This window comes from Dermacentor albipictus, chromosome 1 (assembly GCF_038994185.2).
Source record: "Dermacentor albipictus isolate Rhodes 1998 colony chromosome 1, USDA_Dalb.pri_finalv2, whole genome shotgun sequence".
NCBI classification, from domain to species: Eukaryota; Metazoa; Arthropoda; class Arachnida; order Ixodida; family Ixodidae; genus Dermacentor; species Dermacentor albipictus.
In genome coordinates this window covers 172,878,834-172,892,158 of record NC_091821.1, presented here as the reverse complement: position 1 = coordinate 172,892,158, position 13,325 = coordinate 172,878,834, and the positions used below count along the sequence as shown (strand labels likewise).

Below are 13,325 nucleotides of genomic sequence, written 5' to 3'. Positions count from 1 at the left end.
GTTCAATCAAAATTAAAGGTCGTACTTTTATTATCAGTCATCAGCGGTCGTCAGTTTGTTTAGTTTGTTGACCCCGTGTTAGGGCGGGGCTATGAAACTAATGGGCGGGGCGTCTGTGAAGCGCGTGACAAACATCTGTTTCAAACATTGCAATGTGTTTCCATCTGCGGTGCTGCGGTTTCAAGCAAGCAAAGCGGTCGTAAATGTTTCGGGGCAGAGCGCAGCGATCATTGCAACTCGAATTTCGCAGCGATAGTTGCGATAGCAACGACTCTTCACAGCTGTTCGCATCGTGCACTGGCAGTCTCTCTGCTGTGATCACACGAGGTTTCCGTTAGCGTGTACGTTCGCCATTTTAACACAATGAGACCTCTAGAGTCGAGTCGCAAGTTTCAGTTTGCCATAGACCGTGGGGGCACCTTTACTGACATATATGCTCGCTGTCCCGGAGGTAACGTCAGAGTCATGAAGCTTCTTTCTGAGGATCCAAATAACTACACAGACGCACCGCGCGAAGGCATCAGAAGGATCCTGGAAGAGGTGAGCCTGATATTTACATGCCAGAGAGCAGCATTGTTAAAGCACTAACGTTTGTGTCAAGTAAAGAACAAGTTTTACTGTTGAGAGTAAGTTTACACACACACACGCACACTCACACACACACACACCCGCGCGCGCGAAGTTAAGCAGTGGATACACTAGCTGAACAACTGTGCCAGAATCACCGAACTATTCATGGACCTAGTTCATGCATTGCCGTGAAAACAGCAAACGCTGCCAGCAATCAACAGCAGTATCTGACACACACATGCTGCATTTCATGCAGAACAAGGCTCTTTATGTTCTGTTCTTGCACTGCTTGTCCCAGAAGTTAAGCGTTCAAATGGTTTACACCGTGCTGGTACCTCGAGCTATGTTGAACCGGGTTATGCACACCCCGTCTGAACTGCACAAAGTGCAGCTGACTTGTATGGATCCTTGATTGCTTGTCACAAACAGCGTAACAGCAAGCTCATTATTGCACCAAATGCAAAGTGTTTGCAGCTGAAGTTACAGGAGATTTTAGAAAAATATATGCGAGTAACATTTGTAGCCTTGCTCTTCTGTAATGCTGAAGCTAGCTTAGTTTATGTGTAATGAAAAGGGCATAGCATTTCTTTTGACAATAGCTGGTTAATAAACATCTAGCCTGTCAGTACAAAACCTGAACACCCTTGAATAAGCAAGGGATCTGTTTGTGAAAGGTATGCTAATTCAACATGTCATGGCAAAAAATCTCAATACTACTTAAATCGTGCCCATGTTAGCGACAGTGTGACATTGCATGCATGCTATTGATCATGTTTTAAGGTGACTATGTGAGGAAAATATTCTATTTCTTATGAGGCAATGCGAATAACAAGAAAACCATCTGACTAAATCATCATTGTTTTGTGAAGATAACGTATGTGCTGCACTGCTTCTGCTTTGTCACCAGTTGGATTTTTTGAAGCAGTAGCTTAGTAGGATACTAAAGCATTAAGTATTATTGCAGCATAAGCCTCAGTTTGTTTAGTACAATAAGCATAATTTTTCCAGCAATCCTGTATGCCTATATCAACTTCATGGGTCTTATCATTGTCTGTTTCAATTGCAGGAAACAGGGCAAACGTTCCCACCAAATGAAAAGATTGATGCCTCAATGATAGAGTGGATTCGAATGGGCACCACGGTGGCTACAAATGCTCTTCTAGAGCGGAAAGGAGAACCTACGGCATTTGTTGTTACTGCTGGCTTCAAAGACCTACTATACATTGGAAATCAAGCAAGACCACATCTCTTTGATCTTGTAAGGCTCCATAGTGCACTCAGCTTTATTGTTTGTCTCTAATATTTGTTTGGCTTGTGACTGTGTCTTTGAAGTGGGCATTGTCAGTCAACATTGTCTGCGTGCTTGGCGGTGTTTGCTACTGAAAGTTTGGCCCAAAGTATTATAATCTGGCTCACGTTCAAAGCTAAACTATTCTTTTGGTAAACGTTTGGTGCTGCATTCAACCCTTGTAATTTATTCTAAGAGTCAATTCCGGATGTGTACTGAGCCTCCCTCTTCATTTGACTATGAAATCATTGTATAATAAATTATATATTTGTGGTCTGGCATTAAGATGCATACTTATTTTGTGGTAAGGTTGCCATGCTTGAAGGTAATTCAGGACCTCATAAAAAGTAAAAAAAGTAGGTCCGAAATTTCTCGTGTGCAGGTCAGGATAATTTTCTTGAAAGTCAATATTGGGATGTATTACCGGGAATATAGTTCTTTTAGGCCTTTGAAGAAATAATTGATCACATGAACACATGCACAAAAAAAGTGCACATTTATTTATTTTTCTTTCCAAATGTCATTTAAAAGTTAGCTACCTTGCTAAAGGTAGTGAGGTGTAACCTTGAGAAAATATGTGTGTGAAATATGTTTAGTAGTAACAAATTTATTATACGAAACTGTTATTCTAAGCAAGTGAGGTGCAGTGATTGCTAAAGTGTACACAGATTTGAATATTCTATTTAGTTGGTAGGAAGCAGCCTCTGTACAATTCAATGCCTCTACAATGCAGTTTCACAAATAAATTGCCTGCATAATGGCTCATTGTGCTTATCCTCCTTTATTGGGGGTGACAAAGAGAATGGGGTCTGTAATGAGGTGGCCCGAATAGTGCCTGCACTCAATCCTAACACATTTTTTGAAGGGTGAAACAGGCGGAGCTTACCTGCATGTATGGTGTTGAGTGCCTCACAGCGCCTTCCATTGTATGAATTATCTAAGCATTTAAAAACCTTTGCTACATAAAAAACAGGCTGAGATATAGTTCAGTTAACCCTTTGAGAGTCAAATTTTTTTCAAAAATTGTGCCCCTGTGACTAATTTTTTAAGTTTTCTTTTTTTTTTTACAGTGGGAAATGATTGAAAACTCTTTACTCACACCAACAGTATACACACAAATATGCTACACAGTAAGAGGTCTAGAAAAATTTATTGCAAAATTTTTGGCTATAAAATTGTTGCAAAAACACTTTATCAGAAGAAGGATAGTATCAGAAATGAGTCAGTAGAAGAAAGGATGAAGCAGTCGCCTCAAGAATAGGCACCACGTGTGGCCATACTGAAATCATGACTGCATGCACCCCAGTGTAGGGGAATATGCAAGCAGCAAATGAAGGGAACCGCAACCAAAAGCAAAGAAAAAGAAAACATAGTAATATCTCTGAACCTTGGCTGTGCAGGGCAATATCTAAGCTACCAAAAACATGATAGCGGCGGCTGTAAAAAATGATAGCATCCCCTCCATGCACGCCTTGGAGGTAGCCAACGAGTCGTGTGTGACCATATGAACAAGCACTCTGATGTTAATAAGTAGACTTGTACACCCTGGCAAGCAGAAACGCAATTTCGAATGACATTGGGTGACTCCATATAAATGGCAGCACCTCTCGACAACCAGTGATGTCGAATACGGGCAAAATATCAAACATAAGATTGGTGCCATTCACGTACGTCAAAATCCATGCGAGATAGATCAGTGGCCCCGTACATATTTTGCAAAAATCCTCAAAAGGTTAATGATGTTAACAGATACCACATGCTGTGCTTTGCTATGTATATTTTTCATCATACTGGTATGCTCCTTTATCTCTTGTCTGTCATGACTGTCAACGGAACAAGCAAGTTAAGTGCAAAAAACATCGGAGAAGAAAATCATTATGAGCAGGTTTGAATGTCTTTCACGAGGCAATTCCAGCTCTTTCTGTTCCATGTAGGGTGTGCTTTTCTGACTGTCAGAGATTCAGCTCTGTTTATGCAGCCTTACGGAAGATGCAGTGTATTCTTTTTTTTTTCCTAAATCAGGTATAAGGTCCGTGTGAATTGCAGCTGGGACAACATAAGGGTGTATGATGGACTGAAAGGAATGCATTAATATGCATTCCTTTCAGCAGTTGTTTCATGAATATAGTAAAATTTAGTTTGTTAGACATATTTGATGACAATTTATTTTTTTGCCTGCCATGGTGACTCAGTGGCTATGTGTTCTACTGCTCTTCATCTTCAGGTTACAGGTTCAGTTCCTACATTTCAATGGGGATGAAATGCAAAAACATTTGTGTATCATGCTTTGGGTGCACATTAAAAAACGCAGGTGATAAAATGGAGCCCTCCCTTCACTACAGCATCCCTCATAGCCCACTGTGCAGCTTTGGGATGTTAAACCTTCATTTTTTTGCCTTATGTAGGAGGATCCATCTACTTTACAACACTAGTCTGCAGTGATCATGCTTTATTTCAGCATAATAGGACACATTTTTATAGCCACAATAAAGAAATCACCAGACACTCAATAAGTATGTAACTGCCAAATGTAACAAACATTTGGCACTGTTGTAAAAACACTTTAATAAATCAGAAATGCTACATTAATTTTTTGTTGTAGAAAGCCCTCAAACAGCCTTGTATGCATGTGGGCTTGTGTGAAGGCACAGAGCCTTGCAAGAATGATATCTGTATCTAGGCCCAAGGGATGGAATTTTCTTCCAGGTTTTCAGACCCGGAAAATGTGAAAGGCTCTAAGGATAGATGAAAAGCATTGTACACTCTGATGTTCTTGAAGCATATTGTGAAGCAAAGGTATAGCTGGAAGCTCTCGTCTCATTGAAAGTTTCTGACAGCAGGATGATAGATGAGGCCTCTGTTATTGGAGCATATATTGTTTCAAGCTTGCTCCTGTTTACAATTTTTGTCCTTGCTGGAGACATGGTGCATGTTTTAGTGGCAGCCATGGTATCGTAAGAAGAATGGAGCAAACAGTACATAAACAGAGCACAGAGGTAGTATAGAAGGACAGCTATGAAAACATATGCACACAGAGAGGAAAGGCGAGCAGCAACAGGTGCTTGTTTTCGTTTGTGTGAATGTTCTTGTGTCCATCCTTCTATGGCTTAAAAGCACAAATTTGTTGAACAAGTTCTTCGGGACAGGAAAAACCACGTCGACATAGTACTGACTGTTGCCATGGGTAGAACACACACACATGGAAAAGAATAAATGCATAAATATGTTGCATTTATAAGGGTAGATAGCGGACTTTTTTAGATGATACTACAGAGCACGAGGATGCAGGATCGAATCCTGGCCACGGTGGCCGCATTTCGATGGGGGCGAAATGCGAAAACACCTGTGTACTTAGATTTAGGCGCAAGTTGAAAAACCCCAGGTGGTCAAAATTTCCGGAGACCCCCACTATGGTGTGCCTCATAATCAGATTGTGGTTTTGGCACGTGAAACCCGATTATTTAATTTTTTTTTAGATGACACTATTAAAGGCACTGACGCACATCTGTTCATGTGTCATTGTTCTAAGCTACAGGTTTCACATGCTCACCGACTATCGTACATTATTGTTTGCATATTTTCAAAGGTCAGAGTGTATCCAGAGGAATTCTTTTAGCTAATAAATTGTAAAACACTACGCATAGTGAGCACGTGAGATTTAAAAAAAATGAAAGTCGCCATTTTGCCCGAAAGGCGAAGCATCGTTTGTGATAGCAAATTAGTTGACAGTTATAAGAAGTAAGGATGGTAGTTTTATCAGCCGTATGAACTTGGAAACATTTGCTTAGTTGAATTAACAAGCATGATGCCAATGCACACATACAGACATGAACACATCACACTCTATGACTGTGGACACCCGCTGTCAAAACGCTGTTGCGAGCAAGTGTGGCAGCAGCAGCGAGCGAAGTGACCTTAGGGCTGTCCATCACTTCAACGCAAACAGCAATGAGAAAACAGCACGCACAAAGGTATGAGCCGTCTGCAGATCGCTTTCAAGATACGGCGCGTGCCATCGTGCAAAGTACGCAGTTGCTGGCGGAGTAGAAGCCGATCCTCCCTCTGCCTCCCCGCTTTGCTCCCTTTCGTGTGTGAGAGTTAGCCGTAATCATCAGTTCACCTTGCACATGGTCGCGATATATGCTGTTGCTGCCGGAGCCCAATGCCGCTTCCTCCCTCCCATCCCTCCACGGCCTTTCACACAACGGAAGACGGGACATTCGTTTTCTGCCTTCCTTGCGCATGCCAGATTGAGCCGCGATTCGCGTGCTTTCACTCGTACATACGGCTTGCGGCGATGGTGTTGTTGCACTTGGACTTTATACGAAACATCAGGGCGATGGCAAAAATGCTCCTGGAGTGTCCATATAATTGCTATCACAATAAAATTTACTTGATCAAGACATATGGGAGCATATGCATCAGTGCCCTGTCTTTGGTGTATTGTTGGAAGATATTTTTAGCATAGCACACTTCACAGACCTAACGGGCTATGTGCACATGCAGTGTGGTAGCTGTGTGCTTGTAGATGGCACATTAAGGCTTGCGTAGATCATGGTAGTGGATTACATACGCTAGTTGTGCTATGTCTATTACAATGAATGGGGCCACGTTATGGGCCCTTTCCATTCTTTGTTTTTTACACACCTTTACATGAGGGAGGGGAGGAGGGGGGGCTGCCTCTGGAAATAAAGTGTTTGTTTGATTACTAGGGCCGTCTTTCTATGATTGTTTTGGTGCCCTTTTTGCACACTGGTCACATAACATAGTAAAATTCTTAAAATATTCAAAGCACCATCAAAGGTTTGCTTACATGAAAATTTGGAAAGTACAGGAATGCCCTGCTGTAGTGGAAATGTTGTGGCTGTCTTTGATGAGAAAAAATAAAATATTAGTTTGCATTCTTCTTCAAACACCTGCATTTTGCTCTGTATGTCACACTCCTCCGTCAGTTCATTGATGATGATGTCTTTCTTGATATTGTTTTGGCAGTTCATGTTAGTTAAACTCAGCATCCTCATTTTTCAATCACTTACATTTTCTGAATGCTGCGCTTCTTGTCTGGAATCATTTTGGTTTCATTAAGCATTGCTGGTCATGCCACTCAATGTTAAACCTGTAATTTCAGCTTGGCTGACAACCTGTAGTACAAACCCACCACAGTGGCTCATTGGCCGTGGCATTCTGCTGAATGAGGTGTGGGTTTGATTTTAGGTTGTTGTGGTCATCTTCCAATTGGGGCTTAAATTAAAAACATTTGTCTGCCATACCTTCGGTGGATGTTAAAGAGCTCCTGGCAGTCAAAATTATCTGTAACCCTCCACTACCGGGCCCATCATAGCCCATAATGGGCGCTGGACGTTGCGCCTGATAAATCGATCAATTTTGTCACACAAGATTCGTGGAGCCTGCTTCCAACTTGTTCATACTGCCTTGTCCACTTGATTGTCATATTTTCCAAATTTGAGTTTTCATTTTATTATTGCGATAGCAATTACATGGAGACTCCAGGGGCATTTCTGCCATCACTGTGATGTTCCATATAAAGACCAAGGATGATAACACCATCGTTGCGTGCCCTACGCTTTATGTGCGAGTGAAAGCGTGCGACGGGAGCTGATGGTAGAGGCTCAGTCTTGCCCACACAAAAGGAAAAAGAGTGGGAAGGAAGTGCGCCGTTTTCTGTCACGCGCGAAGCATCCAATGTTGTGAGGCGTCCAATGTTGCAAGGCATCCTATGTTGCGAGGCACCAGAGGGGGGCAGAGAGGGGGCAGCTTCCTACTCCAGCTATAACTGCATATGTGGCGGCTGCACACGGTTGTGCGGCTGTATCTTGAGAGCGTTGGGGGCATAGTCTAAGTGCGTCGATGGCTCATGCCTTTGTGCGTGCTATATGTTCTCAGCGCTCAGTTTGTGTTGAAGCGAAATATAGCATGAAGGTCACTTCGCTCGCTGCTGCTGCCATGCTTCCTCATGCCAGCGGTTCGACAGCTAGTGCCTGCGGCCATCTAGTGTGATGTGTTCATGTTTGCTATGTGTGCTGACACCATGCTTGTTAATTTAGTTAACAAGCAAATATTTACAAGTTGATATGGCTGATAAAAGTGCTATTCTTACTTCATGTGGCTGTCTGATAATTTGCTGTCGCAATCTATGCTTTGCCTTTCTGGTGAAACTGTGACTTCTTTTTTTCACATATGCGCGCACACCATGAGAGGGTGGGAGATGTGTATTGCAAAAACAGATGACACAGCATATGCTACCCTGAGATTCCAGATGTGCAGGTGCTGAGGCAGCAGTGTTTGCACCGATGAGGGCACACTGTCGTGAATGGTTCGAACAACTGGACCTAAAGTTTTCAAGTAATACCGTTACTGTAAGGGAGCTCATTAATGGTACCCTTGCCCCCATTTCTTCTCATTGTGCTAAATTACACTCATAGTTTGCAGAACCACACCCACCTTGTTCCGTGAAGAGGCTGACATTCCTGCAAAGGCTAGTCATCTGGTGGCTGAATTTGTCATCGGCTTTTGAAGGGTGAAACAAGGGGGTGGGGGGGGGGGGGGCGTTATTGTTCGTAATTGTTGAAGCATACGACTACATATAATAAGAGGCGCTTTTTCAGTTTGTTGATGCTCAGTAAACTCGTAATTCTTATAAAGCATCATGTTCTGCATTTGTTTTTATCGCAAGTATGGTGATTTCCAATATTGCAGGTCGCATACTCCTCTTTGCTTCCTCTGCCCTCAAACCTTTGTCTTCCAAACACTTCCTACAGTGTTCCAGCTTTGCTTCAAGACTCCCTCAATATTTCACAGAGGACAGTGCCATCTGCGTGAAACAGGTTCTATGGTGTCTCTTATGTATAGTGGTTCATCAGAACTTTCATCATTGTGTTAAACAGGAAAACGTTTACTTAAACCTTGGTGCAATTCTGCTATCACCTAAAAACTCCTAGTTTCACAAAAATCCATATTGTCAAAAGAAGGTAGAACTTTTGTTGTATTTTTTAATATAGAAAACTAAAATTTACATTTTGACTTGTGTTTGGTGTAGTCTTCTCAGGAATTGAAGAAGTTTAATTATCTGAAGCTCTAGTCATTTTCTTCTCCTTAGCATTTCCAAAATGGATCTTTCCTTGCCCCAATATTTCTTCGAAGTGAAACATTTCCTGCTTCTTGAGCTGGTCCAAAATGTCTGAGGTTGTTGCTTCTGCCCTTAAAAATTTTTCTTGAACTGACATTGCATAACAATTGAATTTCCCCAACACAAGTCCTTTAATCGCATATGGATTTGAACATAACATGTGTATTTTTTATGCATGATTAACAAATGTCACGTGTAACTTAAGCTAGGAAGCAAGTGCCTGCCCAGGGACGTGCTAGAGGAGAGAGTTATGCAGGTGACAAAGAGCAACTTGGTGGCCTTTTGCCAGGGTTTCATAATATGACTGATGATCGTCTCTTTTGCTTGAGATATGTCATAATTTTTATGCAGTTTTTTTTCATGCTGGTTCATCTTGCCATCATGTTAGCTGTGTTTATCACCTAAACTGCCGGTCTGATATCTATCATCCTTTTGCAGATTGGCCATCTTTTGTACTCTTAGCTATATTTTTCTATTTCATTTTTACTGTTTATGCTGTGTGTCCTCTTTTGCATGGAGTGCCAATCTTTTGTTTCAAGATTACGTCTGTCCATGTTTCATGCATTATCGACTCCACTGAGCTTTCTTCATGTCTTACTTATCTTCTATGTATACTGTCCAAGCCCTCCCTCCCCACTCAGCATCCACTTTTCTCCTGGCCTCGGGTTCCATAGAGCGTAGAACATATAGTTAGTTCTTGAAAATTTTAACAGCTTGCTTGATTTTGTACCTAATTGTGGCTTTTGTAGTGCCTTCAATTTTTTTTATGTTACAGCTAATAACTTCACTTTTATAGCATTATGCCGTATTTTCTTTCTTTAGTACATATTATTTTAATCTAAAATCTAATTGATTAACATTGATGATAATGGTGCAGCAGTTGGTTTGTCTTGCTCTTTTGGATGGTAGTATGAAGTACTACTCTCCGAGAGGTTAATAATCTCATGGGGAGCATTGACCAACATGATGCCCACCTAACTAACACAGTGCTGGTAGACACTTCTGTGATATTTTAAACGTTGGAGAGCAGTGCATGGATCTAGTGTCGAGTAGAGCACCCCGTATGATTTCACATGACATTGTACTTTGCTTTCTTAACAGACCTGTGCCAAGCCTGAAGTGCTCTACGACTGTGTAATAGAGGCAGATGAGCGAGTTGTTCTGTGTCGAGATGACTGCTGTTTAGACCTGAACACACCAGAATGCTCAGGGAGCACTGATGAAAAGGTAATAATGACAGAAGAAAAAAGAACACCATCACATTCATCACACATCACATCCTGTGGTAGATGTGTGAGCTATGAAATGCAAGAATTCTTGTCTGTTACTTGTAGTTAAACTTGCCTGGTGAGTGCAAAAGGTTTGGTTTTGCTGACTTATTGAAAGTAACCAGATTATATGAATGAGAGGCTACCAGCATTCTGCAATTTCTATTCTGGGTGTACTTCCCACTTGTACCTCTAATCTTTTTGTTCTATAGTATGTAAAGCAAAACAAATTATACCTAACAAATACCCTGTTTAGTAGTGAATTTAGAGACCTTAGAAGTGTAAGCTTTGGAGAAAATAACTGAACCATGTAGCTTTAGTAGTACTTTATTATCATCGCATGGAACCACCTTTAGCAGCTATTACAGCAATGCCTTTAGTATGACAAATACTAGTCATGTACGTTCAATAGTATTGTTGAGAGTCATTACTTTTTACAAAAAGCTGCAAGTGCTTGTGGTCGTGCTCTATTGTCTTGATATATTGCACCGCCTTCTGGGTACGAAGTTGGAATTATTGAGGCACTTTTGTCCTTCAAAGAAGGCACAGTAGTGTTTGCTAGTAACATGACCACTGAGAACAATTAACGCGACCAGAGAAAACCAGGATAAAGTAGTCCCAACAATTACCTGTGTGCTTCCATGTTTCACTCTGGGCAAAAAGCCATTCGGAGCTGTAAGCTTGCAACAGGCATCTCTTTGGATATTTGCCTTACCAGAAGTGATAATTTTGGTAAATGTTCATTGCTCAGAGAATATTACACATTTTATGTCACTTTAAGGCCCGGAATTGTGCTACCGGCAACACTGAAGCAACTGTTTGTGTGTTTGCACTCCATATTACAGGTTTTCGTGATAACAATCCAGCCATGCACTTTTCCCTTATGAGTCTGTGACAAACTGCCTTGGTGCGGCAGTGGTCTTGCACTTTCTCAATACCATTCATGTTGTCTTATTTTCTAAGTAAGACAGGAGTTCACAGGAAGATGAAAGCTTGAAGGGATCAACTGGGATAGAAAAAAGAATGTCACTGGAGCCAATGTCTTGACAAGTCCCTTTGTTGAAATGTCAGCTCCAGAGACATTCCTCGTTCAGCCACTCTTGTCTAATGGTCTGTTGCAGGCACTTTACTAATCTGCTCGCCACTAGCTTGGGTTGTTCTTCCCTCCTTGTGGTCTGCCAACATTACCCTGGACATTGGGGATTTTGGCAATCTGCAAGTGCTGGAAATTTCACTCCTGGATATACTGGAAGGTGTGCACTGACACTGTGCACCTTCCTGAACTCTGATGCACATTGCATTTTGCAACGTTTGTCATTGCAGTGTGGCTTGCGCAGCCCGAGTTGCAGCTCTATAAGTGCACACATTACGCAAGCCCACATTCAGCCTTTTCTTATCTAAGAGGGGACATCAAACAGTAGCCACCAGTTTTTGAAAAAATTAAAGTGGTTTTGAGCCTTCAGCATCAAAATGGCAGGTTTTCCAGTTATTCTGCCCAACCCTTGTATGTTTTATCCTTGAGGTTCTGTTATGTTTGAGAAGTGGTGTGTTAAGTGATAACTGTTTCTGGTGTGCATTTAGCATGGGAATGCTAGAAAATATGTGTATAATATCCCAATAATCCTGCTAGTAAAACTTTCTACTTCTTTATGAAACCTGGCAAGCATGTGTACAGAGATTTTAGCACATTGTAAATTGTGTTCCTCAAGAAGTCCTTTGTATTCTAGCTATGATCACATACAGAGCCTTCAAAGTTAAAGTACTATAATAAGTTTTAATAAAAATGCTGTAATAGCCGTATGAATGCTGCTTGCACAAGTAGTTTATGTGCTTTGGCAGACACAGTTTTCACAAACAAGTAGGTGGAAAATACATAATTAGAAAATACTTATAATGAACTTTATACATTTCAGTATTATTATATATGTTTATATTAGAAACTTGGTCATATTCAAAGACAAGTTCATTTTGTTCAATTCTTCTAGAGCATTTTTTTTTCAATATTTTAATAGCAAAATTTGACACCAGCACAATAATTTCACATTTAAAGGCAGGAATCTTGATGCAGAGATGAACCCACCATGTGTTATGTAATGTCTTGTGGTGTAAATGAGGAAGCGGGTCTTGTTTGGCCAGCCGAGAACAGAGGTGCAGCTGTTATCAGCTCCACCAGGCATCAGTACTGATGCACTACAGAAAATCACCACGTCGCATGTTGGGTTTGTCTTTGTGTTGAAATTCCTGCCTCTAAATGTGAAATTAGCATACTGAATGTCAAATTTAATTATGATTATCTCTAAACACAAGTACTTTAGAAAAATCAAAGTAAAGCTTTCTTCAAGTACAATTGTCATAAGTTTCCAAATTAGTTCCTAAATTAAAAATATGCCATAGTCATTAACTTAAAAGTTAATTGAAATGGTTTGGTTAACTGCGTACGGTTAACTACAAAATTGTGTCTGCCAAAGTGCATAAACTACCTACATAGCAGCATTTGCATAGCTAGAGTAGCTAGAATAGTGTTTTCATTAAAATTATTGATACTTTAATTTCGAAGGCCCTGTATTTACTTGATGGATTGTTGCTTATCTATGATGCTGTTTTGTTCATGCTGTTTATTTGATTGGTAAAGGTTTTGCAACAGAAGTTATGGGAGACTGCATTGAAATGTGCTTTAATTTTGTTAACGTATAGGTGACCATTCTCAAACATCTTGACATGGAAAAACTGAGAGCTGATCTACAGAAGGTGTTAAGTCTGGGAATCAGAAGCCTGGCTGTGGCTTTGCTTCATTCTTATACGTAAGTTTGAGAAGTGTTAGATTTTCGTACAAGGCATCAAAGCAAGCTCAGCATGGATAAGTTATAGTTTAGGAAAGCCCCAGATCCCGGGTTAACTTTTTTGGGCATAACTCGTAAGGATAGTGCCGATGGTGGCCAGTGTGGATTGTGCTGTCTAATGAAGATGTTTCTAGTGCTGGCAGTATGTTCAGCTCTTGTCTCCATCATGATTAGATTAGTCTTCACTGTCTGGAGCTCTGCTAGCTGTTTAT

The 13,325-nt window shown here is 41.0% G+C and overlaps 1 protein-coding gene across 2 annotated transcripts in view; it reads left to right on the top strand.

The window, feature by feature from the left end:
- The first annotated feature begins 92 nt into the window (after positions 1–92).
- Positions 93–13,325, top strand: part of LOC139052368 (5-oxoprolinase) — a 154,618-nt gene continuing 141,385 nt past the window's right edge. For both annotated transcript variants that reach the window (XM_070529466.1, XM_070529460.1), the window contains exons 1-4: positions 93–540; positions 1,637–1,828; positions 10,107–10,232; positions 12,968–13,074. In XM_070529466.1, the coding sequence (XP_070385567.1) occupies positions 364–540; positions 1,637–1,828; positions 10,107–10,232; positions 12,968–13,074 (602 nt within the window). In that variant the 5' untranslated portion in view covers positions 93–363. The remainder of the gene's footprint in view (positions 541–1,636; positions 1,829–10,106; positions 10,233–12,967; positions 13,075–13,325) is intronic.